The following is a 27565-nucleotide window of genomic DNA, read 5'->3' on the forward strand; positions in this document are numbered from 1 at the left end:
AATGCATCTCAGTGAAGAACAATAACTCTCACAAATAAATTAATACATAATGGTCTTACATGCTGAAAATTGAAACAAACTAAATACTAGGATGTATTTAACGATGTTACCCAATTTCCGGGAAGTGTGTCAGAATACTTTAAAATCATCTCTTTTCTATCGGTGTAGAACTTAAAAACTCGATCTTTTATGTTTTTTTCATGTGACTGATATGAGATATATGAGATATTGGCTCAGCACCAACTAACATATAAAATATCCAAATCGGTTAGAAAGAAGACCGGTTCTCTGTGTGCCAACTGTGGGACCGAAATTTGAAAAGCAATAACTATAATTGCTGTTGATTGTTGAAAGAAAACTATGCATACACTTGACCTTTCGCTTCAATTTCAAAGTTTTACAACTTTCACTGTTACAGTGCAATATCTGTAAATATACTCATAGAAATGAATGAGGGAACACATGAAAGTACAAGTGTTCCTTTATTTAATTCCACTCACAGTGCAATACATACCTTGTGAGGAAAACTTGGAAAAGAATAAAGGAACACTTGTACTTTCATGTGTTCCCTTATTCGTGTCCATGAGTTTATCAATGTAGACTCGTTAAGTGCCTGAATATTTATAGTTTTGCAAGTAACAATTAATCCCATTTGAATTAGGCACAAGTGAGATGTGTAATCTAGGTTTGCTTCATTAAATTATATATTTAAGTTTATGTTATTGTCTGATACTTTCTTATCAAAGTTAGGTTTAATGTGTTTTAAGATGTTTTATCGTCGCAAATGTTTAAAGCATATTTCAACTCGTTCAAACTAGTCATTATATATCATATTTAATTATTTTATGTGTCTATATTAATGTACTGTTATCTTACCTTTCTGAAAATATGTATATTTTACAGTTTGACAACGTGTCTCCTCGGCCTATTGAGGCCCTGCATAATCAATGTTTATCTTTGTATATTTGCTATGTGTGTTAACCTTGTAATTTTATGCTGACACGTAAATAAACAATTCATTCATTCATTCATATCACCGCAGCTAGGGTTCAACAGATAAGCAATTGTTACATATTAGAACCCCACATCAACATCCCTCAAACTAGTCTAGAAAATCATGTTCTATCTGTAGTCACTAGCATAGACTGTTACTGTGTATACAGTGGAGCAAAAACAAATATATACCTTCGTGTGAGATGTTTAATCGGCGGTGATGAAAATTTGGAGATTGTACGTGCGCATTCTACCACGGTGCTTATTTCACGCACAGGTACGCCAGGCTTAGTCTGTCTCAGTCCCTGAACCATATTATTTTCCCTACAGCCTAGCCCTTAGTCTGTCTCACAGTACCTGAACCATATTATTTTCCCCAATGCTTAGCACTCCCTGCAATGCTAAAGCCCTAAATAAAGCAAGTCTAGATTTCCTCAGGTTCAGGCTGAATCTCTGGTCTTCCTGGGGCTCCTTTTAATTTAAATGGGTTTGTTTGTTACTGATCAAAATGAAACATACAATTTATGGATGACAACCTAGTTATCGCTAGACGTCTCGATTTAGATTCTTACAGCGTTATCAAGCTAAATTAACGACTTAATATCGGTGTATGAATTCAACATTGAAACGTCGCTCTAGATTTCCGATATCTGATCTGCCCCTTTATATAACAACTGCTGCCTTTCAATTTAAATTTGTTTACACACTCTCACACACACACACACACACACACACACACACACACACACACACACACACAAAAATCCAGCATGAACAGTTGAATTACTACTGCGTCTACATCGAGGACACTTGTTCTTTTCTCAAACCCCAATCCCGACCCCGCACTGACATCACCCTTTACCCAATCCCGGCCACGTCAAACGCCCCCCACCCCAACCTTCCACGCACCCCCTCCTCCCCCGACTGTTTTGTAACGCAAGGTGTGACGTTTTGATGACAACGTTGACCACAGCCAAGATTCCTGCTGTCCCGCACCCCGCTGCTTCTCACAACCGAGGGGAGATGGGAACAGATATGTGGTAACTAAACCCCATAAATTACAAGATTGGACACAAACTGGACACATTGGAACAACTGTCGTAAACAGGCAGTCACGGGCAATTTGGCTGTATAAACATATTGTAGGTGTCATTCAAATTGGATTATCAGGAGTTGGGATGAAGGATCTCCCGTTGTCAGTCTCTTACAGTTATACAAGCAAGACTTTAAACAAGCACATCCCATCTTTCAACATACTCTCACAAGGGAAGTCTCTGGTGTCAGATGTGTCATAAAACCGACCTACATTTTTTCCCCATGCACTATCTATCTATCTAATCTAGCTATCTAGCTAGCTATGCCGGTATATAATACACGTATTGATACAACTTCGAACAGGAAGTATATGAACGTATCGCTGCATTTGTATAGCTATTCCATTTTGCATGGCAAGTTTTCCATACGGCCGATAATGTGATAATGCTAAAACGAGCCACCATGGTCTCCAGATTGACATCTGAAGATACACGTATATACACTGCATAAGAAACACAAGAAACTATTCCTTTCAGTTGATTTCATAATAGGGATCGTGTGGTTGCAAATACACTATAGCCCAGAGAGAGAGAGATTTGTGTGTGTATGTGTGTGTGTGTATTGGGGAGAGGAGATACGCTAGATGTATATTTGGGGTAGCGTGCCGTGGGGCAGGTGTAGGGATGGGACGCAAGGGAGGGAGGTTTATTGCGTTAGAGGGGACAATTTGAGAGAATGCAAGATTAATTTGTATTAAGGCTGACATCATCAGCTCCCACGGGGCACGTCCTCTACCTCGCGTGTGTCACCTCAGTGACGACACCCAGATAGCATTCGGACGTTGTCCCAACGTTGGCAATGTTGGCACAGTCGTTAAACGTAATATTCTTATTGACCCAAAATATTATACAGCGATCTTAAAGTTCAAAGTATGTATAAATAATTCACTTGTTAAAACCGGCCATAGGAATATTGTAGCGAAACAACTTGATCGTCTATGGGAACATTACTACTCTTATTCAGTTGCACTTGAATATTCTTTTTATTTCCATCTTTGACAGAAAATCTTCATATTTACCAAATAATCTACCAAAATATACACTGAAAAGTAATTAGGCCGTCACACATTCGGAGCAGTGCTGAATGCGGTGTTAAATAACAAGCATTTGAGCGGTTAGAGAGATCTTACAAAAACATATCGAGATGTATTACTGAAATATCCAGTGATGAAGGATCAGATAATGATACAGACATAGTTACTATAATACATCCCTCATGACATGCTGTCATCGTATCACCCGTGAAGGTCCGGGTTAGAATATTGGCCTTCAGTAACCCATGCTTGTCGTAAGAGGCGACTAACGGGATCGGGTGGTCAGCCTCGCTGACTTGGTTGACACATGTCATCGGTTCCCAATTGCGCAGATCGATGCTCATGCTGTTGATCACTGGATTGTCTGGTCCAGACTCAATTATTTACAGTCCGCCGCCATATAGCTGGAATATTGCTGACTGCGGCGTAAAACCAAACTCACTCACTGTCATCGTATCACATAATTAATGTAAATGTGTTACAACAAAGTTAATAAAATAATGAAAACTTTTGAAATAGTGAACACGACTAAATGTAATTTATCTACCATGAATAAACTCCAGTCAAAATGTGAAGACATGTTCAAGCATTCATTAAGTGATTCTCCTACATCAAATAACAAATTAAGAACATACAGATTGGTGAAGTCATCTATAAAACTCGAGAATTAAAGATTGCATTGTTAAAACAAAGCTCAAAAATAACATTTCTCAAAACTACGGTTGAGTAATCATAAACTCAAAACTGAAACTGGAAAATATGCAAAACCTGCAACCCTGTTAGAACAACGTATCCGTGAAATGTGTAATGTCTTAGAAGATGAGCTACACCATGTAATATCAAAGAAGGAGAATCACTACTACAAACAATGCTTAATCATGATCAAGAATTTGCTACACTCTCTAAAAAAAGAACAATTCTTGACAATTTTCACAAATAGAAGTCCTGAAACAATTTCCAAAATATGTCATCATATTTACAGTTTAAATGAATTCTGTGTATTACCATAGTATTACCATTCTGTGCATTACCATAGCACCCATATTGTTTCCATATCATTATACTACATATGATTTGTGAAATTGTTCTAATGAACATCATTTACATGTGAAATATATCTGTATTTCAATATCTTTGTTCCCTTCCGTGTTTATATTTATAGTTTATAGAATATTGCCACTGTTCCTTCGTGGAGTGCTATGCAATAAATATCTCAACTGTTTAGAGACTTGTGTAAGTCTACGTTTTCCCTTCCACGCAGCCCTTTCTGCAATGATAAAACCCTAAATGGAGTCTAGATCTCCCCAGGTTCTGAATCTCTCATCTCACTGAAGCTCCGTTTTAATCTAGAAGGTATTATTTGTTTCTATCAAAATTATGTATATTCATTTACGGAAGCGTTATGTTGTATAGTGTCCAGAGCGCCGCCTGTTGAAAGTCCGTCACGCACTGGTGCCCAGTACCATCAGATATCCCCGTGTCTCACGTGCAAGTCATGGGCATGGTGCTCCCGGTGCAATAAAACCACTGTTATACAATTCCCGGCCGCCGTAATTGCCGGGTCTGTCGCAAAGAGCCAAGAGATATCAGACTGCATATCTGAGTTTTGTTTATTTGTCTGGGAGAGAATATACTCGACTCTGACCATGTGTTTTGCCCTCAATATGCAAACTGGGTTCTATGTCCGCGTGCTCCCGGTGCCATAAAACCACTGTTATACAATTCCCGGCCGCCGAAATTGCCGGGTCTGTCGCAAAGAACCAAGAGATATCAGACTGCATATCTGAGTTTAGTTTATGTGTCTGGGAGAGAATATACTCGACTCTGACCATGTGTTTTGCCCTCAATATGCAAACTGGGTTGTATGTCCGCGTGGGGCGGTAAAAGTGAGTGAGTGAGTTTAACATGACTAACCGATCACATTGGGTCGTTGTATATATAAAAAGACACAGTTTCATTGCACAAACACCCTTGATGATGGGCGAAACAGAGTATTGTGTAACTTCTTTGAGAGGCATGTAGAAGATGGACCAGTAAAGAAGGATAACAATATATAAATGAACAACTTCTGTATTACAGTGACGGAGCGACGTACCGGCGTTGGTTCCAACAGGGAGACTATATGTTGTAGAGTATCCCTGGTTCCAACCTCCACCGAACGTCGCTCTCACTGTAATACCGAAGTTGTTCAGCCCTGTGTTGTCATCCCTCCTTACAGTATTTTGTAGTAGAGCATTATATTATAACAACTTCGACAGCACAGAAAGGCCTGTCCTCTGAGGATTTTGATATGTTCAGAGTCATATGGGTGGAAAAATGTGAAACTAGTGCATACATCATCACCCATCATTTATAATCGATGGTTATCATGGCCCGACTCTCAATCCATATATCGACGTTAAATAAATGAAATGAAACTAAGTGACTGACTGACTGACTGATTTTTCTCTCTTCCCCCCCTCTCTCTCTCTCTCTCTCTCTCTCTCTCTCTCTCTCTCTCCCGCAACCTACTCACTCACTCACTCACTCACTCGAAGAATTACAGTTTAGATATGTGTCACTGTTACCCACAATCAATGACATAGGTCAGGACGTTGCCTCACATCTCTGTAGGAAGCGCAACATGCGGGGGCGGACTGCTTGACGGGGTGGTCGCATTGTCCAAGGTCACACAGCCCAGCACTCCTCCGCCTGCACGTACTCACCACCATCCTGTGTATGACTGGAATGCAGATGCTCGCTGATACAGTACAAGTTCAATTTAGATAAAAACTATCCCCGTTTCTACACGTTGTCATGGTATTAGTACAGGCGCTAACAACCCTGACCTCACGGATACAATGCGGTCAGAGGTCGATACACCAGGAGTCTGAGATCCCGATCCTTCTGCTCCAAGTCGTCCTGCGAGAGCGGTGCTGTGACACATTCCACGACTCAAAGATTACCTTTGCCCTGCTCAAACTAATGACAAAGCAACACATACATATGGATGCGCCTTTAAACATGCTGCACACATCTACACAAAGAACTTAATTAAGCAACCCCTGTGTTTTTGCAATGGTAGGTTTTCAACACGTACATAAAACTTCTCATGGTGACCACGATGGAAAAACATGGGGTTTTCTGACCCGTATGATCCCTTGACTCATAACAAAATCATTGGAATCCATGTTGATTTTATGATAATTGTTCATTTTAAAAACACACACTGATTTTGATACAAAACCATGTCAAGTATGGCTCTGGAATGTCTGACGCTGAATTTATGAGTGAATGTGAACATTCAAAATGTCATTTTGCGTGTCTTAAACGATTCAAGGTCAATGCCGAGTGTAACCTCAATGTGACTGTATGGCAGCCAGCACTCTCCTCTTCATACCTCCTGTCAGCCTCCTGATCCTCAGAAGGGCCAGACTGCGCCATTCCTCGTGTAAATCAGCTTCCAACGGGCCAGGTTCTGTACACGAGGGTCCCATTGTTGCACACAACGACCAATCATATTCCAGATATGCTCAAACAGGTTAAGATCGGGATTCATTCAATTGTGCGATATGTCAGGGGGTGCTTAACTAAGTTCTTTGTATATATTATTAATTTCTTTTTAAATTCACGAAAACCGTTTTTCCCGTGAAGGTTGTGAAAATGATTCACAGGTATATACGCGATGCTTTTATACAAGGAAACACTGATTTCACAAATTTCTCTTTGAGTAACGTGTACACTCTGACCCACACAGCAGTAGTTGGTGTACTGTCTGACTCACACAGCGGTAGTAGGTGTACAGTCTGACCCACACAGCGGTAGTAGGTGTACAGTCTGACCCATACAGCAGTAGTTGGTGCACAGTGAGACCCATACAGCAGTAGGTGTAGTCTGACCCACACAGCGGTAGTTGGTGTACAGTCTGACCAACACAGCGGTAGTAGGTGTACAGTCTGACCCACACAGCGGTAGTTGGTGTACAGTCTGACCCACACAGCGGTAGTAGGTGTACAGTCTGACCCACACAGCAGTAGTTGGTGTACTGTCTGACCCACACAGCGGTAGTAGGTGTACAGTCTGACCCACACAGCGGTAGTAGGTGTACAGTCTGACCTACACAGCGGTAGTAGCTGTACCGTCTGACCCACACAGCGGTAGTAGGTGTACCGTCTGACCCACACAGCGGTAGTAGGTGTACAGTCTGACCCACACAGCGGTAGTTGGTGTACAGTCTGACCCACACAGCGGTAGTAGGTGTACAGTCTGACCCACACAGCGGTAGTTAGTGTACAGTCTGACCCACACAGCGGTAGTAGGTGTACCGTCTGACCCACACAGCGGTAGTTGGTGTACAGTCTGACCAACACAGCGGTAGTTGGTGTACCGGCTGACCCACACAGCGGTAGTAGGTGTACAGTCTGACCTACACAGCGGTAGTAGGTGTACAGTCTGACCCATAAGCGGTAGTTGGTGTACAGTCTGACCCATACAGCAGTAGTGGGTGTACAGTCTGACCCACACAGCGGCAGAAGGTGTACAGTATGACTCATACAGCAGTAGTTGGTGTACAGTCTGACCCATATAGCAGTGGTTGGTGTACAGTCTGACCCACACAGCGGATGTAGGTGTACAGTCTGACCCACACAGCGGTAGTAGGTGTACCGTCTGACCCACACAGTGGTAGTAGGTGTACAGTCTGAGCCACACAGCGGTAGTTGGTGTAGTCTGACCAACACAGCGGTAGTTGGTGTACAGTCTGACCCACACAGCGGTTGTTGGTGTACAGTCTGACCCACACAGCAGTAGTTGATGTACAGTCTGACCCACACAGCGGTAGTAGGTGTACAGTCTGACCCACACAGCGGTAGTAGGTGTACAGTCTGACCCTTACAGCGGTAGTTGGTGAGGTGTACAGTCTGACCCACACAACATGCAGCAGTTGGTGTACAGTCTGACCCACACTGCGGTAGTAGGTGTACAGTCTGACCCACACAGCGGTAGAAGCTGTACATTCTGACCCTCACAGCGGTAGTAGGTGAGGTGTACAGCCTGACCCACACAGCAGTAGGTGTAGTCTGACCCACACAGCAGTAAGAGGTGTACAGTCTGACCCACACAGCAGTAGGCGTACAGTCTGACCAACACAGCAGTAAGAGGTGTACAGTCTGACCCACACAGCATGCAGCAGTAGGTGTACAGTCTGACCCACACAGCAGTAAGAGGTGTACAGTCTGACCCACACAGCAGTAGGTGTACAGTCTGACCCACACAGCGGTAGGTGTACAGTCTGACCCACACAGTATGCAGCAGTAGGTGTACAGTCTGACCCACACAGCGGTAGTAGGTGTACAGTCTGACCCACACAGCAGTAAGAGGTGTACAGTCTGACCCACACAGCGGTAGTAGGTGTAGTCTGACCCACACAGCGGTAGTTGGTGTACAGTCTGACCCACACAGCGGTAGTAGGTGTACAGTCTGACCCTCACAGCGGTAGTAGGTGTAGTCTGACCAACACAGCAGTAAGAGGTGTACAGTCTGACCCACACAGCGGTAGTAGGTGTACAGTCTGACCCATACAGTGGTAGTAGGTGTAGTCTGACCCACACAGCGGTAGTAGGTGTAGCCTGACCCACACTGCGGTAGTAGGTGTACAGTCTGACCCACACAGTGGTAGTAGGTGTACAGTCTGACCCACACTGCGGTAGTAGGTGTACAGTCTGACCCACACAGTGGTAGTTGGTGTACAGTCTGACTCACACAGCGGTAGTAGGTGTACAGTCTGACCCACACAGTGGTAGTAGGTGTACAGTCTGACCCACACTGCGGTAGTAGGTGTAGTCTGACCCACACAGTGGTAGTAGGTGTAGTCTGACCTACACAGCGGTAGTTGGTGTACAGTCTGACCCACACAGCTGTAGTAGCTGTACATTATGACCCTCACAGCGGTAGTAAGTGTAGTCTGACCCACACTGCGGTAGTTGGTGTACAGTCTGACCCACACAGCGGTAGTAGCTGCACATTCTGACCCACACAGTGGTAGAAGGTGTAGTCTGACCTACACAGCAGTAGGTGTAGTCTGACCCACACAGCAGGAGGTGTACAGTCTGACCCACACAGCAGTAGGTGTACAGTCTGACCCACACAGCAGTAGGAGGTGTACAGTCTGACCCACACATCAGCAGTTGGAGGTGTACAGTCTGACAAACACAGCAGTAGTTTGTGTACAGTCTGACCCATACAGCAGTAGGAGGTGTAGTCTGACCCACACAGCGGTAGTAGGTGTACAGTCTGACCCACACAGCGGTAGTAGCTGCACATTCTGACCTAGTCTCTCGTACAGACCCTGAAGCAATTATATCCAAGAAAGCCCACGCAAGTCTAGAAAATGTGGCAAGTCTAGATTTCCTCAGCTTCAGGGCTCCTTTTCATTATATTATATTTTTCTTTACTATGAACATTTTTCAGTAAATTATGTTCATTTCAGAGACTAGTTGTTAGTCTAATTCTGACCCTCACAGCGGTAGTAGGTGTACAGTCTGACCCACACAGCATGCAGCAGTTGGTGTACAGTCTGACCCACACAGCGGTAGAAGGTGTACAGTCTGACCCACACAGCGGTAGTTGGTGTACAGTCTGACCCACACATCGGTAGTAGGTGTACAGTCTGACCCACACATCGGTAGTAGGTGTACAGTCTGACCCACACAGCGGTAGTAGGTGTACAGTCTGACCCACACAGCGGTAGCGGTGTACTGTCTAGTAGGTGTACAGTCTGACCCACACAGAGGTAGTAGGTGTAGTAGGTGTACCTGACCCACACAGCGGTAGTAGGTGTACAGTCTGACCCACACAGAGGTAGTAGGTGTACAGTCTGACCCACACAGAGGTAGTAGGTGTACAGTCTGACCACACACAGAGGTAGTAGGTGTACAGTCTGACCAACACAGAGGTAGTAGGTGTACAGTCTGACCAACACAGAGGTAGTAGGTGTACAGTCTGACCAACACAGAGGTAGTAGGTGTAGTAGTACAGTCTGACCCACACAGCGTATAGTCTGACCCACACAGCGGTAGTAGGTGTACAGTGAGACCCACATAGAGGTAGTTGGTGTACAGTCTGACCCACACAGAGGTAGTTGGTGTACAGTCTGACCTACACAGAGGTAGTAGGTGTACAGTCTGACCCACACAGAGGTAGTAGGTGTACAGTCTGACCCATACAGTGGTAGGTGTACAGTCTGACCCACACAGCGGTAGTTGGTGTACAGTCTGACCCACACAGCGGTAGTAGGTGTACAAGCTGACCCACACAGAGGTAGTAGGTGTACAATCTGACCCACACAGAGGTAGTAGGTGTACAGTCTGACCAACACAGCGGTAGTAGGTGTACAGTCTGACCAACACAGTGGTAGTAGGTGTACAGTCTGACCCACACATCGGTAGTAGGTGTACAGTCTGACCAACACAGCGGTAGTAGGTGTACAGTCTGACCCACACAGCGGTAGTAGGTGTACAGTCTGACCCACACAGCGGTAGTAGGTGTACAGTCTGACCCACACAACAGTAGTTGGTGTACAGTCTGACCCACACAGCGGTAGTAGGTGTACAGTCTGACCACCACAGCGGTAGTAGGTGTACAGTCTGACCCACACAGTGGTAGTAGGTGTACAGTCTGACCCACACAGCAGTAGTAGGTGTACAGTTACCCATTTTGTTCTGGGGAATACACATGCAGTTGAGGGGGGTCGGCAATTTTGTACATAAAAATAATTTAAAATTATACTTACGAATTAAGGGAATGGGGGAGAGGGTGTCATTGATTTTCCACATGATATACAGGTGGGAGGGGAAGGAGTGTCACGTACTATTAGGTACATAAAATTTAGGTGGGAGTCATTCACATTGTACATAGTTCACCATAAGAATCATCACCCCCAACCTCCACCCCGCAGCCATAAATTATGCACGGTCCCTAAAATCTAGTCTCTGAAATTAACATATTTTGCAGAAAAAAGGTTTTTAAATTGCGTTAATATGATACAATAATAGCCCAGACGCATTCTTCATTTTCAGAAACTGGGCTGCATTGCCATTGGGTATATTAATTTTGTTTTCAGGGTCTGATTGACAGACTAGTACAACACCTGTTATCACTGACATTGTTGTTGAGATTGTTTCATTGTTCGTAATTGATATCACTTTCACGTGACCGCACTTGGTACGTATCAGATGAGTCGAATGAGAAGGGAGTGATAGATAATATTTAGTTGAACGAAATATTCGTCTGTCTCGGTGAGGAAAGTTGGGCCATGTTTCTCCTGTGGGTCGCTGTGGTCACCGCCTGTACGTGTGTCCAGTTCGTGGTCTCGCAGCCTGTGTCAGGTTGTCCTTCTTACGGCTGCACACCCACAGGGTCCTTCTCCCTTCTGACGCCATCAGGAATTCCAAGGTCAGGGTTCAAGGTCGTCTGGACAACACAGCTGTCAAATTCATCTGGGACCGGAAGTCGTCTTCTCGGCTGCGTCAGTAACGACAGACATGTCGTCTGCCCGTCACAATAGTGGGTAACAAAAATTGTTTTGACTCATGTTTGAAGCATGCAAACCTATACATGTGCGATTGTATGCGTAGCTCCGTACTAGTCACCACGTTAATCCAGGTATGGCGCCAACGTGGGCCGATTCCAATATCTTTGAACACAGGTCTGTCCGTCTGTCCCAACTGGCCAGCAGTTCTGTTATATCACTAACACACTTGAACCCGTGAAGATCCTGGTTAGAATTGATCTTCAGTAACCCATGCTTGTCGTAAGAGGCGACTAACGGGATCGGGTTGTCAGGCTCGCTGACTTCGTTGACACATGTCATCTAGGGCTGGGACGGGTCCAAATTTTCTACCCGGGTACCCCGACCCCTTATTACCCTACCTACCCGGATACCCGTTATGTTAATTCCTGACATCAAATTTGCAAGAAATGGCAAATTATTCTTAAGCTCGGGGGCTAAAATTTTGGGTTTTTCAATTATCTTAACCAAGTATTATATTCAAAAGAAGTGACTGTAAATAATGTCTAAGTCGTCAAAGACAATGCAACCTTTTAATCATGAAAGAATAACATGATATTACATTGTTTAGTCTATTAGTCACATGATCATAACGGGTCCGGGTATTGAGACGGGTACCCGGGTCCAACTCATTACCCACCCGTCCCGGGTATCCCGTCCCATCCTTAATGTCATCGTATCCTAATTGCGTAGATCAGTGCTGTTGATCACTGGATTGTCTGGCCCAGACTCGATCATTTACAGACCGCCGCCATATAGCTGGAGTATTGCTCAGTGCGGCGTTAAACAACCAACCAACAAACAAACACACTCGTAGCAGTGTAAAATGATTTCGCTGAGAGTGGCCGATGGTTGTTGATGCGCCGGCCAAGGATATCCCAGACATGCTCAATGGGTGACGGTCCGTCAATTGTGGGTAACACGTGGACGTCGGGCAAGCAGGTTCCATCTGTGTAGTGCAGCTCTGTGAAGACCAGGGTTTCGTATCACAGTCGTTCTGATGAAATGGTCTTGTGCGCCTGTTTTTTTGTCGTTCTATATTATAACATGTTGTGAGCTCATGTTACAATGCCACGTCTTGTACCAATAATATCGCCCCAACATTAAATATCCCCAACTTTCTTTCGCGGTATATATGCGAACTGGCTTCAATATACCCTCGGATTTACATAGTGTGCACATCTGTTTCCACGTTCATAAATGTGGAAGTCAATTCTTAATTAAAGAAGTTCAAGAAAACAACTGAGGCTCGTGGAGCACGGGGGCTTAAGTTAAATTAGTACTTAGCCCAAAGCGAGCGTTGTTGAATGCTACGTCATGTAAGGGTCATGCTTCACTCATGAACCTGAGAAACACACCTATGGATGCCAGTTTTATCAAAGTGTTACACGTCTATGACATGGCTCACTGTCACTGAGTCTTTCCTCGTCTGACTTCCGTGCTGTATCCGGGGCGGTGGGGTAGCCTAGAGGTTAAAGCGTTCGCTCGTCACGCCGCAGACCCGGGTTCGACTCCCCACAAGGATACAATGGGCGAAGTCCATTTCAATATTGCTAGAATGTTGCTACACTTGTGTTATACCCCAATACCTCTATAGATACTAATGCTTAGTCTCTGAATAGATACAATTTTGATAGAAACAGTAATTCCATTCAAATTGAAATTTAACCTCAGCGCTTTGGGAGGAAATCATTTGCTTCATTTGGGGCTTTAGGATGGAAGAGAAAGTCATGCTGTTCAGGGACATGACTGTGAGACTGACTAATACTTGTCGTCCAAACTGACGAGTTGTACCAGCGCTCGAAATACCTGCCTGCCCGACCAACCGGGACGGGTAATTTTCAACACAGACTGCCAGATTCTCGAATGCACCTGCCCGACGGTTGGGTTAAAATTTAGACATGTATATGAAGTTAGTATTAGTCTTTTTCAATATTTTAGAAGTTTTAATTTAATTCTTCTAAGTAAATTAGTATTTTTTGTGGGGCAGGCAAGTTTTGGTCAGGGCTGGCAAGTTTTACATCTAAACAGCCCTGTGGTCTGGTTTCATACCCTGGTTGTACACATGTGACGTCAATGGAAGCTGATTGTTTTGAGACCATCAGGTCACTGGTGTCGAACATTGCTTGTCTTGTATGGTTTGATTATTTCCAGACCGCCGCAGCTGACTATGGAGCAAAATCTTATTTAGATAATGATGATTTGTATGTTATAATGTAATATTGATACTGATGTCAATTATCGCCTTTGACATTTACCCATGCTTGCTCTTATGATACAACTTGCGTGGCGATGTAGCATTGTGGGTGAAGCGTTCGCTGGTGACGCATGAGGTTCTATTCCCTATATCGGGATATGGAATGTACAGCATTGCTAGTGTCTTCCATATTTCTGAGTACAATTAAACGCGCCGTTAAGCCATATTCAGTTACTGGTGTTCTCAATGGTGCGTTCATCTGTTGTTTTAACACAGCATGTAATGAATGGATTGCTCCAGTGATGCCTTATTAAAAACAAGTATGTAGACAGTTAAACATTAAAACAAATCGGTGGTAGTTAGGGACGTATATTTCACCACCAGTTGGATCTGTTCCCTGGTGAGGTCACAGGTCAACTTGTCAGCCTGACACCTCGGGGAAGCGCTGTTGGAGTGCTGAGTGATCAAACATGGCGGTGTTTTGGAAACTGCTCATACAGAGCTGAAGTCTGACTATAATCTAATCATCAGTGTCACCTTTGGATGAATTGATCAAATTACCACGGTAAATCCATCTTTGGTGTTGTTTTCGTCCAAAGTGTGTGTTATGTCTCCATGGCTTATAAAAAAGGCTGGTCTTTTTTGGCTACCAAAGTTTTGTTTCATCAATAATAGACGTCAGAGTTCTGGGTTCCGATCCCCAAAACGTTCGTTGCTCTACGACATTCGTAGCCTTTGATAAACCATGGCGTTACGACAGGTCGTAACGTTCCGAACGCTTGTGGATCCTAATCCTGATCCATGAAGCTATCTTTGCGCCTCGTCATTCGTAAACGTACGATAAACCATAGAGTTACGATAGCTCTTGTAGAGTGAGTGAGTGAGTTTAGATTTACGTCGCAGCTCGTTGTAGTCTGCGTCTCAATTCTCTTTGCTGCTCAGCAGGCCCCGCGTTGCCTGGGGTTACCGTGTAGAGGCCCCCGGCAGCCTAAGCGAGTCGTAAGAGGTGAAGACCCGCATTAGAATTTGTCTTCAGTAACTCATGCTTGTTGTAAGAGGCGACTTTCGGGATTGGATTGGATAATCAGGCTTACTGCCTCGGTTCACACATGTCATCGTATCCCAATTCAATTGCGTAGATCAATGCTCATGAATACTGTTGATCACTGGATTGTCTGGTCCAGACTCGTTTATTTACAGACTGCCGCCATATAGCTGGAACATTGCAAAGTGCGGCGTTAAACAACAAACAAACACTGAACAAACGTAAGAGGCACCATAATTGTTAGGGTGGACACGCACGATGACTTATGGTTGATTGTGTTGTCCTACCTTCACGGCGGAGACCGTTGTTCGCAATGGCAGTCACTGGATTGTCTGGTCCAGACTCACGTTTAACAGATAACCATCATACAGCAGGAATATTCCTGAACGTGGTGTTAGACTACAAACAACGTTAAGAATGGGTTGTTTGTTCCGTCGTTAAAGTGTTCCGTCGTTAAAGGTTCTAAACCGAGCATAATTCTATTTCCACTCTGTGTCTTGCAGTGGGTACGTGGGAATTGACGCAGACACCGGGAGGGTGTTGTGGAAGGACTCCAGCTTGATCAACCCCTCTCTTCCTATAATGGACATCAGTGGTGACATCATCGGCAGCGACGGCAGATACCTCACGAAGGTGGACGGTAATGGCAATGTGGAGAAGCCCGTTATTCCACTGGATCCTCTAATGACACCAGTCTACAGGTATTGGAGTGAGCTTGGCTACCGGCCTCTAACCGAGGAAAGATTTGTTTAGCACTTTCAGATTAGGACAATATTCGGTCTCAGGCACACTTCAAATCTCGATATAAAATCTCAAATTTGAATATATCTTAAGTTCATAAAATAGTACCTTATAATACCATAGACGCTCAGTCACTTGGAACGGCATTGGTTCCACCCACAATCAGACAGACCAACAGTTGCTCTATGGCTTACTGAACTCTGGGCTACGTGTCCCCAAACCACAGTACCAACTAGCCCCTTAGTGACGTTCAGAATTCATGGTTTTCGGGTGTATTATTGTACGATTTCCCAAGATGACTTATACGTACAAAAATAATTCGCAGACAGCTAGTTGATAATGTATTTACAATAATTAGCAATGTAATAATTACCACGGTATAGTTCATGACATTTCATGCTATGTTTTTCAGGATATGCTTTTGTCTAATCGGGTGATGAGGCTCTGCTATTGCATACATGATGAATCAGTGGCATGCATAGTAACTCATGTGAATTACTTAGGATGTTAATCTACGTTAACTGACGCGAAGTACTGGCATAGCTTTCCTGACTGCCGTCGCCGCAGCGTTCTGTAGTTGTGTTGTGTCCCTTACGCGTGCTTGGAATCAGTGCATCCGGATAAACAAGTGGGTTATTGTTTCTGATGGTGATCCCACCTGTTAAAAATTTAGACTTGCTTAATTTACAGATGCAGAATTACAATAAAGACTGGACATGGAAAGGGAAGCGAAACTAATATGGTTCAGTGACTGTAAGACAGACTAGAGTTTCACGCATTGGATTGACATACCTTCGGGCTCCCCTTTCTTCCTCCCACCGTCCGTGGCGATGGGGTAGGCTTGTGGTTTAAGAGTTCGCTGGTCTCGCCGAAGACCCGGGCTCGATTCTCCACATAGGTACATTGTGTGAAGCCCCTGCTGCTTGTGCTATTGCTGGAATATTGCTAAAAGCGGCGTAAAAACATATTCACCCTTCCTCCTCACCGCCTTATTCAGGTGTGATTTAGATGAAACACCATTCAACAGGCGCCAAACCCAATCCACTCACTACCCCTGTTGCTCTGTTCCAGCATTGTGTTCGGAGAAGGGAACATCTTGTTCATTGTGTCTCAGACGGGGGAGCTGGTCGCCTACCTTGCAAGTGAGTTAACCTGCTGTCGATCTCTACGACCGACAAGTTTACACTATGTATAAGTTTGTTCATGTAGTTTGTACAATATTGTCACTGTTTCTACATCGAACAAATGGTAACATTGCTGCATATCCTATAAAGAATTATGTTAAAAAACATTTTGTAAAGATATTTATTAAATCGCATAAATCCACGTGGGTTTACATTCTATAATCATCGACATCGCGTTTATGAAAGCGAGCATGTGACTTAACTTATATGTGAGTATGTATAATCCTGCACAGTGGATTATGTGGTTATTCCATTTCAACCCCTGAGATACGTTCTTATAATCAGTCAGTGCTAAGGTTAGTCTCTGAATATATATAATTTTAATAGTAACAAATAATCACATTTAAATTAACAAAAGAAGCCCCAGTGAGATTGGAGATTCATAAACCGAGGAAATGTAGACTTGCTTCATTTAGGGCTTTAGCATTGCAGGGAGGGGTAGTCAGTAGGAAAATAATGTTTTCAGTGACTGTGCGACAGTAGTGGTCAAACTGCATTGTTCGCTCGTCACGTAGAAGGCCCGGGTCCGATTTCAGTTCATGGGTACCATTTGTTGATGTAATTCATCTTTTCCCCAGCCGTACTATCAGCGTAAACGCTCACTCACTCTATCTATCTATATGTAATATATTGAGGGGTCCCGTTAACACGTCTTCGCTGGCATAGGGGCGTGTCTCGCTTAGAAACAGCGTTGGAAAGACATATAGGCGTATAGACCCAACACTGTTACTATCCTCGATGCTCATGCTGTTGATCACTGGATTGTCTGGTCCAGACTCGATGATTTACAGACCGCCGCAAATCAGCTGGAATATTGAGTGCGGCGTAAAACTAAACGCACTCACTCACTAGTATTATCCTTTTATTTAGTAATAGGGTTCGGTCTATACACCTATAAGTCTTTCTAACGCTGTTTCTAAGCTAGACACGCCCCTATGATCGCGGGATCAGTGTTGCGAATTACTGTAATCTCAGTATTTTCTATCATTCTGACCGACATTAATCATCTAATATGAGATACATTTTTATTATACTGTTTTCAAATCTGAAAAATAGAAAGGAACCCAGAGAAATTCTTACATCTCAGACAGAGACTGAAAAGTAGACGTTCGCGAACCTTTTAGACAATCATACAGACCCCGAACTGTGTTCTGAATGTTGAACGAATGAGACAGTTTGAAGCCGTGTGTGTATTTGCAGTATATCCATCACGTTGTTGTCCCCCGTCACCGCGAGGTGTTGTAAATCCACCACCCAACACTCGGAATCTAAATGACTGATTATCAAGATAAACATCGCCATTCCAGGGCCTGACATCTACGACCATTTCCTGACCTCAACGAAAACCCTCTTCTCCCGCCTCCCCTCGCTGCTCCCCTCCCGACCTGCCACAACCAACCCATGCAGATTATATTTTACGAAGTAGCCCGTGAACATCACCCCCAGCCCCATCCCGTATCTCTCCTCGCTTGTAAAGTTGTTGTCACCGAATGTAATGTGAACTGCCTGATTATGTTACTTGATATCCTCATCAGAGCTTTGCCTTGTCACATCGTCCATCAGGCCGACTAGCTGGCCCCTAACAAAACATGATAATCTGCCTGCAATCAGTTAGATGTTTTGGTGTGTGGTTTATTTGAATGAATCCTACCTATTGGAAAAAACCTTCAAGGTTTTGGTAGAGGATCTAGTTTGAAAGAACACTATAGTCTGTTTAACAGTCCCCTGAAATACTTTATTTCCCCTACTGCCTAGCCCTCCCTGTTATGTTCAAGCCCTAAATATAAAGCAAGTCTAAATCTCCCCCACCCCACCCCCACCCCCCAGGTTCACTGGGGCTCCTTTTCAATTTGTTGCTGGGTTTACTATAAAATTAATATATTCAGAGACTAAGCGTTAATCTGAAAACACGCACACACGGATTTATCTATCTTTCTACTTGCATTGTTTCAAGGTTCTTTTTCATAATGGCATTACCAATGGGATATACTTCACCGGAGGGACAGGACTATTTTGGTTAAGTTGTTTACGGACGCTGACACAATCTGTATGAAATCAACAGCGCAAGAACAAGAACAGGTATTCGTACTGGGCTGGACCTTTTGTACGTGATATGTATATACAGTTAAACACTGGTGTGTCGAACTCCTAACTTACACTTGACTTGAAGTTATAGCCCTGTCCTTCTTTAGTCGCCATTATGCGGTTATGTCGAGCCTTTGATAACTCGAAATATTTGTGAAGGTCCCGTCGACTTTGACACAACGGTATTTGACTGTAAAGGAAATTACAAAACCTGTCAACATGACAACATGTTATTTTTGTATTTTTGTTGTATTTTCACACAGATTTTGCAAGTGTTGGAACTCACGTAACATATAGAACATATAATAATAATAATAATAATAATAATAATAATAGGCCATTTATATAGCGCCTTTCCACGTCACAGGGATATGCTCAAAGTGCTTCTTAAGCTAAAACATGCTAAAATGTTTTCCGAATTTTGCCAGACGGGATCCCCTTGGCGTCCCTGGTGCTACGGGGAAACGTGGAGAGGTATAACGGGACTTTTCACCCCATCGCCCAGCCCATTATGAAAGGTAGCCGCGCTTACATCCTCACTCAGTTCCAGCCCGACCCCCAAGACGCCACCATACCCCAAGAAAAGGTAGGGAGGCACTTTTGTCACTTGTTCGCATGCTGTTTAACGCCACACACAACTATGTTCCAGCAGCAAAATGGCGCCAGACTGTGTGGTCTCTAGAACTGCCCCCAGACTGTATAGCCTCTACTACATAATAAGTCAATGTAATTCTATCCTTATATATAATAGGAACGTCTAGATAAGCCGAAAGTACACATGATAACTTTTTCTTGTTATTTATATAATTATTTATATAATCATTTATATAATGAATTACAATTTCAACAAATAACTATTGATTAGAAACTTGTTTAAGGCTTAGTGATCTGTAAAACACGAGACAGGACCAGGCAATCAATGATATATTTTGAGCATCCAACCACATTACAGAGACACAATCAACCAATCGCTGAGTAGGATCTCCCAGTCCGGTCAGTCGGATGATGGGGATCTAGTGGTCTCCGCGTGTGGGATAGTGTATCAAGACACTTTGACCTTACGATACATTTCATGAAGACTAAAATGTTTTAGAATGTTTAAGACGATGAATGTTTTGAACGTAGGCAATTTATCTGCATCACCGAATGATAGTATAAAATTTAAATGATTTAATCTATCACAGTCAAGTTGTTTGTATTTACACTTTAGCAAAACGATATTGGAAATTGCACTTCCCAAACCCAGCTCCATTCAAGCCTTGAACTAGCCTCTGTTATCCAACATATGATAGCTACATGATGTATGTCTCATGATACTTTCGTCATATGAGCGAAATATTCTCAAGCACGACGTTAAACCCAATTTCACCTCACCTCACCTCATGATACTGATAATCGGGAATACCAATTTACAGAATCCGGGATAAAGTTATGTACATTGTAAAAGATGCATTCAAGTAAAAAACACCTGTATCCCAAGCGCATAGCCTAATGGTATAAAATACACTAAGGTTAGGGCTGGGGTAAGGGAAACAAATACAGTGTATAACTGCAACAGCCTATACTCATCCCCTTCTCAACTACTACAGCTTATACCCACCCCCATCTCAAGTACAACAGCCTACATTCATCCCCATCTCAACTATTACAGCTTATACTCACCCCCATCTCAACTACAACAGCTTATACTCACCCCATCTCAACTACAACAGCTTATACTCACCCCATCTCAACTACAACAGCTTATACTCACCCCCATCTCAACTACAACAGCTTATACTCACCCCATCTCAACTACAACAGCTTATACTCATCCCCATCTCAACTACTACAACAGCTTATACTCACCCCATCTAAACTACAACACATTATACCCACCCCGTCTCAACGACAACAGCTTATACTCACCCCATCTCAACTACAACAGCTTATACTCACCCCATCTCAACTACAACAGCTTATACTCACCCCATCTCAACTACAACAGCTTATACTCACCCCATCTCAACTACAACAGCTTATACTCACCCCCATCTCAACTACAACAGCTTATACTCACCCCATCTCAACTACAACAGCTAATACTCACCCCATCTCAACTACAACAGCTTATACTCATAGCCCCCATCTCAACTACAACAGCTTATACTCACCCCCATCTTAACTACAACAGCTTATACTCAACCCCATCTCAACTACAACAGCTTATACTCACCCCATCTCAACTACAACAGCTAATACTAACACTTTATACACCCTATCTACTACTTCAATACTCACCCCCATCTCAACTACACAGCTTAATTATATACTCACCCCATCTCCTACTAACAGCTTGTACTCACCCCATCTCAACTACAACAGCTTATACTCACCCCATCTCAACTACAACAGCTTATACTCACCCCATCTCAACTACAACAGCTTATACTCACCCCCATCTCAACTACAACAGCTTATACTCACCCCATCTCAACTACAACAGCTTATAATCACCCCATCTCAACTACACAGCTTAATTATACTCACCCCATCTCAACTACAACAGGTTATACTCACCACATTATACTCACATCACCCCATCTCAACTACAACAGCTTATACTCACCCCATCTCAACTACAACAGCTTATACTCACCCCCATCTCAACTACAACAGCTTATACTCACCCCATCTCAACTACAACAGCTTATACTCACCCCATCTCAACTACAACAGCTTATACTCACCCCCATCTCAACTACATACACCCCAGCTTATACAACAGCTTATACTCACCCCATCTCAACTACAACAGCTTATACTCACCCCATCTCAACTACAACAGCTTATACTCACCCCATCTCAACTCTACAACAGCTTATACTCACCCCCCTCCTCATCTCAACTACAACAGCTTATACTCACCCCATCTCAACTACAACAGCTTATACTCACCCCCATCTCAACTACAACACTCACCCCATCTCAACTACAACAGCTATACTCACCCCATCTCATCACCATCCTCAGCTACAACAGCTTATACTCACCCCATCTCAAACTACAACAGCTTATACTCACCCCATCTCAACTACAACAGCTTATACTCAACTACAACAGCTTATACTCACCCCATCTCAACTACACAGCTTATACTCACCCCATCTCAACTACAACAGCTAATACTCACCCCCATCTCAACTACAGCAGCTTATATACTCACCCCATCTCAACTACAACAGCTTATACTCACCCCCATCGCAACTACAGCAGCTTATTTACTCACCCCATCTCAACTACAAGAGCTTATACTCACCCCATCTCAACTACACATCTTATACTCACCCCATCTCAACCACAACAGCTTATACTCACAACTGCTTAACTGCAGCAGCCTATACTCACAACCGCTTCATCTATGAATTATCTAGTTTAAATACATAGCGTTAGGTTAGTGTATCGCCGTTTCGTTATTTCATATCTTTATTCCCGTTATATTAGTGAAGGTCGACCACTCCTCCACCCGCTTTGTCTTGTTTGTTGAAAACATTCTATCTCACAAAGCTTTGCTTCTACCGCTTCCTTTGTCCGTTTTCAGATTGTGAGAATGCAGCGCTTATATTCTGTCGACATCCGGGTCAGTGAGTTAGAGCGCATGCGCGTAATATGGAGCGTAAACATTGGAACAGGAAGGACTACTTTCGCCTCTGACAACGACGACATAGATGGTGGTTCTGTGTTGTTGTATTACCTCGGCACCATCTACATCAGTCTTTCGGGGGTTGATGGTGACGCAGTGTCGACGTTGCTAGCCGTTAGAGAAGACGGCTCGAAGGGAACCGTAGTGTATACAACCAGTTATCCCCCGTCAGATTTCGCTATTTACGATGACGTCACGTTTTGTCATGACGGCACTGTTCAGATGCCCGTAGTCTGGGTTGCTCAGCAACGGGGTTCTGTTATTTCAGCTCTTGACTCTAAAACTAAAGTAATGTTTATGAACATTACTTTAAATACCTTACTGAATGTGAAGCACGTCAGGTTATCCTCAAAACTAATGGTACATAAAGATACTGCTGATAGGTTTGTACTCATGTTCGCATTGAGCGTTGCAAACACCACTGCCGAAAGGTACTCTCAACACCTCGTGACGCTGCAAGGTGTTCTGTCTTCTAAGAAAGCGCCTACCGTGATGTGGAGTACTCCCTTACCCGATTCGTTTCAGGTTAGAGGCCAAATCAGTCTTGTTAGCGGATCCTATGAGACATTCGTCGCAACTGCTAGGAATATGACCGGTGTGTATGCTTTTGGCGTCCATTAAATGTCGATTGAATAAAATTTAAAATGATTAGTTTTGCCATATTACGAGTGATTCATTAGTGTTTTCCCCTAAATAAAACATGTTTTCAATAGAAGCGGTCATGTTTTCATTCAAATGTTGATTGCGAATGTATGTTATCTGTCGTAAAAGCGTTGATCTTATTTGACTGCTTCCTACTGTGACCTACATTCAGCAACATCTCAGCTTTCCCTTCCCTTCTCACAGCATTCACTGTACCTACAGATGAGCTTGTCCTTCTACTCCACAACCCCTCACACGCTGTACAACTGACCTGTCCCTCCCTACCCCACCCCTTGTCATGCAACACCCACTGTACTTACAGCTTACCTGTCTCTCCCCACCCTATCTCTGAAGTACCCCTTCATCTGCCATCGTCTCTGTCCTGTGACATGCGCACCTGCTGTCACTGTGACGTATTTGAACAATCCACAATAAAGCCTTTGCTGGCAGATTTTGTACTGCAGAATACTGAGAGACCGATATTGTCTGACCTCACTGCAGGGTACCGGGCGGGCGCTGACAGCCGTATTCATCCCTGTCCTAGTAGCACAACATCACCCCAACTCTGTAGTTGAGCATTTCCCTTCGATTGTTTGTATAGAGAGACTTTACTGAGCCTATCGGCTATCCTTGCATCGCAAAGGCAAGGTAAAACACTGGCTTTTAATGAATGACATATTGTATCACTGATTATATCAGGTTCTTCCATATTTTCCACAGTTGGGCACTCTAGCTATGCAACGTCTGTACGCCATGGACATCTTGGATCGCATGGTGAAGCCTATCGATATCGTCTGGTACTTGAACCTGGAACTAGAGGTCAAGGTCAACTACCGGGAACCAGTGAAATCCAAGAAATCGCCCCAGTATGAACCGAAACAAACCAGTAAGGACATAGATGGTAGTAAACAGAGGCCAATAGCCAGGATCTCGCGTGAAGCAGTACACCCGAGGAACCCGGACAAAATGAATCAGTCTCGTCTATCCAGAAACAAACATGCCACACTAGAGCACGACACGAGATTAAAGTATAAGACGGCTGATCGGGCAGAACGTAACTCCTTCGTGCTAGACATGCTAAAACGATCTATAGCAAAGGGTGGCAAAAGCTTTAGGGAACCTACCAACAGTTTGCGTAATCCAGCACATCGACATGACGTGTCTTCCGACGTACTTGAAATGGTTCAGCACGAGTCTATACAATTCATCGGTACAGGAAACACAAACAAGTATCAAAACTCTGGTACTTCCCGTACAGGAAACACAAAGTCTGGTACTTCCGGTACGGGCGGTTACCAAAAGGACCGCCATCCCCCCAGCAACATTCGCCACCAATGGTCTCAGCAGACAAGTGAACAGTCAAGTTTGAGCTACTTCTTTGGAACAGTGATGGCCAGCGTGGCTCCCCCTATCGGGATCTGTGACATGCTGACATTGGAGGAACATCGTCAGAGTTGCCTGGAAAGCTCATTTTCCAGACTGGTAGGCATTCAAGATCTAGGAACCAACATGAGTCTGTTATACAGCAACAACTTCTCTCTATCTCACATGTCAGTCTATGACTCATCGTACGGCAGAATGGGGCTGCACTCGTCCTGGAACACTTCTATTAAGCAAGAAGACGCGGATCCCAAACACGACAAAACACAAGCTACGCACACACAGCAACGGACCAGGCTTGGCGAGGGAAGTCTGGTGTGGGCTGTCACTCAGTTTGGGGACACCATTAACGGATTCGATCAAATCTCAAGCCAGGTCCAACAAATCGCTAACGTTTCCCAAATGCTGAACACCACAGTACAAGTGACGTCAAGGGTGATGGTAGCCTTAGATCCAAAAACGCACGCTGACCTCCTTCTGTTCGCCGTAAGACGGGTGAATAAAACTGAGCCCCACTCTTCATTCAATGCCACGAATTACCTAGTTGCCTTGGATACATCCTTTGGTGACGGAGAGGCAAACATTATGTGGACATTTCCAGTTCCCTATGATTATGAAGTTCAAGGTCAGATTGCCGTGTTGGAAGTTCCATGGGTGAATAGTACCTCACCGCTTTTAGTCGCAACAGCCCAGGGCCCAGTCAGCCAGATAGCATTCGCATTTAACTTCACCCAGACTCTGTGAATAAACCATTCCAATCTGATATAACGATCCGCCCAAGACCAATTTCTTGAAGGTTATGGCACCATTTGATGCTTTCGTCTAATTTATGATGAATGTCTCCCACTCGCTTCTTGATTGATACATCCGGTGAAATCTCACAGCAAACTGTGAACAAATAGTTTTTATAGAAAAAAATATCTTGGGAGACGTTTTCAAGAATTGTATGCTCTCTCATCATTTGGAGAAGATACCCCCAGATTATCTTGTTCCCAAACTTACTTTGTTCAGTATAGGTAAAATCAATTTAACGTAATGATACTGTATTATAAGTATATATTTTCTGGTACGATTAGAAAGGATACTGCGATAAGTTGACGGTGCCAAATGAAGTGTGGAGCCGTGGTGTCGATAAAAGAATATTTGTGATTTCCATTAACTTTTGTACATGTGTAATCATTGATACATTGATTTCTTTCCCTAATAAACTACATGTGTTGTCACAAAGGACCGATTGGAGCATTCGTGTTTTCATGAACGGATGGTCAAGTTAAACAGTTCAGTTAATTTGGATGAGCGTTTCAGATTCTAACTTTGTGTTGTTGTTGTATCTTACTTTATGTTGTTGTTGTATCTTACTTTGTGTTGTTGTTGTATCTTACTTTGTGTTGTTGTATCTTACTTTGTGTTGTATCTTACTTTGTGTTGTTGTATCTAACTTTGTGTTGTTGTTGTTGTTGAAAATAGCTTCATAAATGTGGATCAATTTGAGCAGGAATGGTTTTGATGGGGATGCGTAATATATTATGTAAGTGAAGAGCTTTGCGTCTGAAAAGATAATGAACCTCTAGTCTCATTCAAACAAATGACTGCATAAGGGTTATTACTAGCATAGTAAAAACAATATTTGTGAGTTTCATAAAAATGTACTTATGACAATTCATGTACTTAGATAAATTTTGACATACAGCGCATTCTGGTCATGTCATTTGATGTGGATTTTGATGTTCAATTATCTTTGTATTATCTTACACACATATTTCTGCTGAACCATAAATTCAATTTGATACCATCATAACACTAATGGTACAAATATACAGGCAAACTGTAAATCGGCATTTCGTCTTTACGTGGCTTCTGTTGCATTTTCTACCAAAGACTTTATACTAGATATAATTGTTTTAGCCCTATGTAACTTCATACATAACTATTTAGCATCAAGATATCTTTATCAGCATGATAGAGTGATAATATTCTTTTACTTGCCCTGTCTCCCCAAAATACGACAACTCCAGTTACTATGCTCTTGTTTATGAGGTCATCGACTGGAGTGGCGGACAATTATACTCGGTTTATTGTTTCACGCTTCACTTGGTAATATTCTAACTGGATCAGACTTGTCTGCGAAAATCCGATCACAACATTGGTGCCACTTTATGGTCAGCGTCACAAGGTGCCCACGATGACGCCACAATGGTGACGTCACAGAGAGTTAGCCATAAAGGAACCTATTACTTACATGCTATGGGTGAATAGTCCTATCTATGTTGTGACGTTAAACAATCACAATGTCAAGGTGTTGAGGACAAATGCTGAGGAAAACGTGAGCCTGCAGGTGTAGCAGGGCTGAAAATGAAACGATATATAAGACGGGTGCATGTTGTCTTTAATTCATTCATTCATTCATGTCTCACTCTAGAATAGGTGAATTCAGTAACGCCACTCAATCCAGCAACACAATGTAGTAGGTCGCGGAGATGCAACAAATTGTTTACGATTATTATCAAAACGTAAATTGACTTTCAGCAACACGCTGTCATAATGCACAGTCGAATCTCATTGACTTTCGGTTAGAAGTTAGGTCTTGTCATGCCGAGGACCCGGGTTTGATTCCCTACCATGGCACAATGTGTTGAGCCTTTTCTAGAGTCCGCCATTGTGACATATCCTTAAAGCGACGTAAAACAAATATTGGTGCTTCCATAGACTAGCTAACGCTTAATCTCTGAATATATATGATTTTGACAGCAACAAATAAACACATTTAAATTGAAAAGGCGCCCCAGTGAGATGGGAAATTGAACCTGAGAAAATCTAGACTTGGTTCATTTATGGCTTTGGCATTGCATGGGAAAATAATGTGGTTGAGGGACTGTGAAACAGACTAGTCCTTCCGGTGTGCCTGCTGATGCTTGTTCATTAATAATCGTTGGGGTAAAGTTT

General features: G+C 43.3%; 1 protein-coding gene across 2 annotated transcripts; it reads left to right on the forward strand.

The window, feature by feature from the left end:
- Nucleotides 1-11331: 11331 nt before the first annotated feature.
- LOC124268518 lies at nt 11332-26314 on the forward strand. Of its 2 annotated transcripts, none has more exons than XM_046703504.1 (5): nt 11332-11662; nt 15412-15609; nt 16721-16791; nt 19347-19504; nt 23963-26314. In XM_046703504.1, the coding sequence occupies exons 1-5, from the start codon at nt 11412-11414 to the stop codon at nt 25364-25366; spliced, it is 2082 nt and encodes a 693-aa protein (XP_046559460.1). In that variant the 5' UTR covers nt 11332-11411; the 3' UTR covers nt 25367-26314. The 2 variants fall into 2 exon arrangements, with proteins under 2 accessions (XP_046559460.1, XP_046559461.1); XM_046703505.1 differs by having other exon boundaries at nt 11510-11666.
- Nucleotides 26315-27565: the final 1251 nt, after the last annotated feature.

This window comes from Haliotis rubra, unplaced genomic scaffold (genome assembly GCF_003918875.1).
Source record: "Haliotis rubra isolate DU_JTF1 unplaced genomic scaffold, ASM391887v1 Scf1389, whole genome shotgun sequence".
In the NCBI taxonomy this organism is placed as follows: domain Eukaryota; kingdom Metazoa; phylum Mollusca; class Gastropoda; order Lepetellida; family Haliotidae; genus Haliotis; species Haliotis rubra.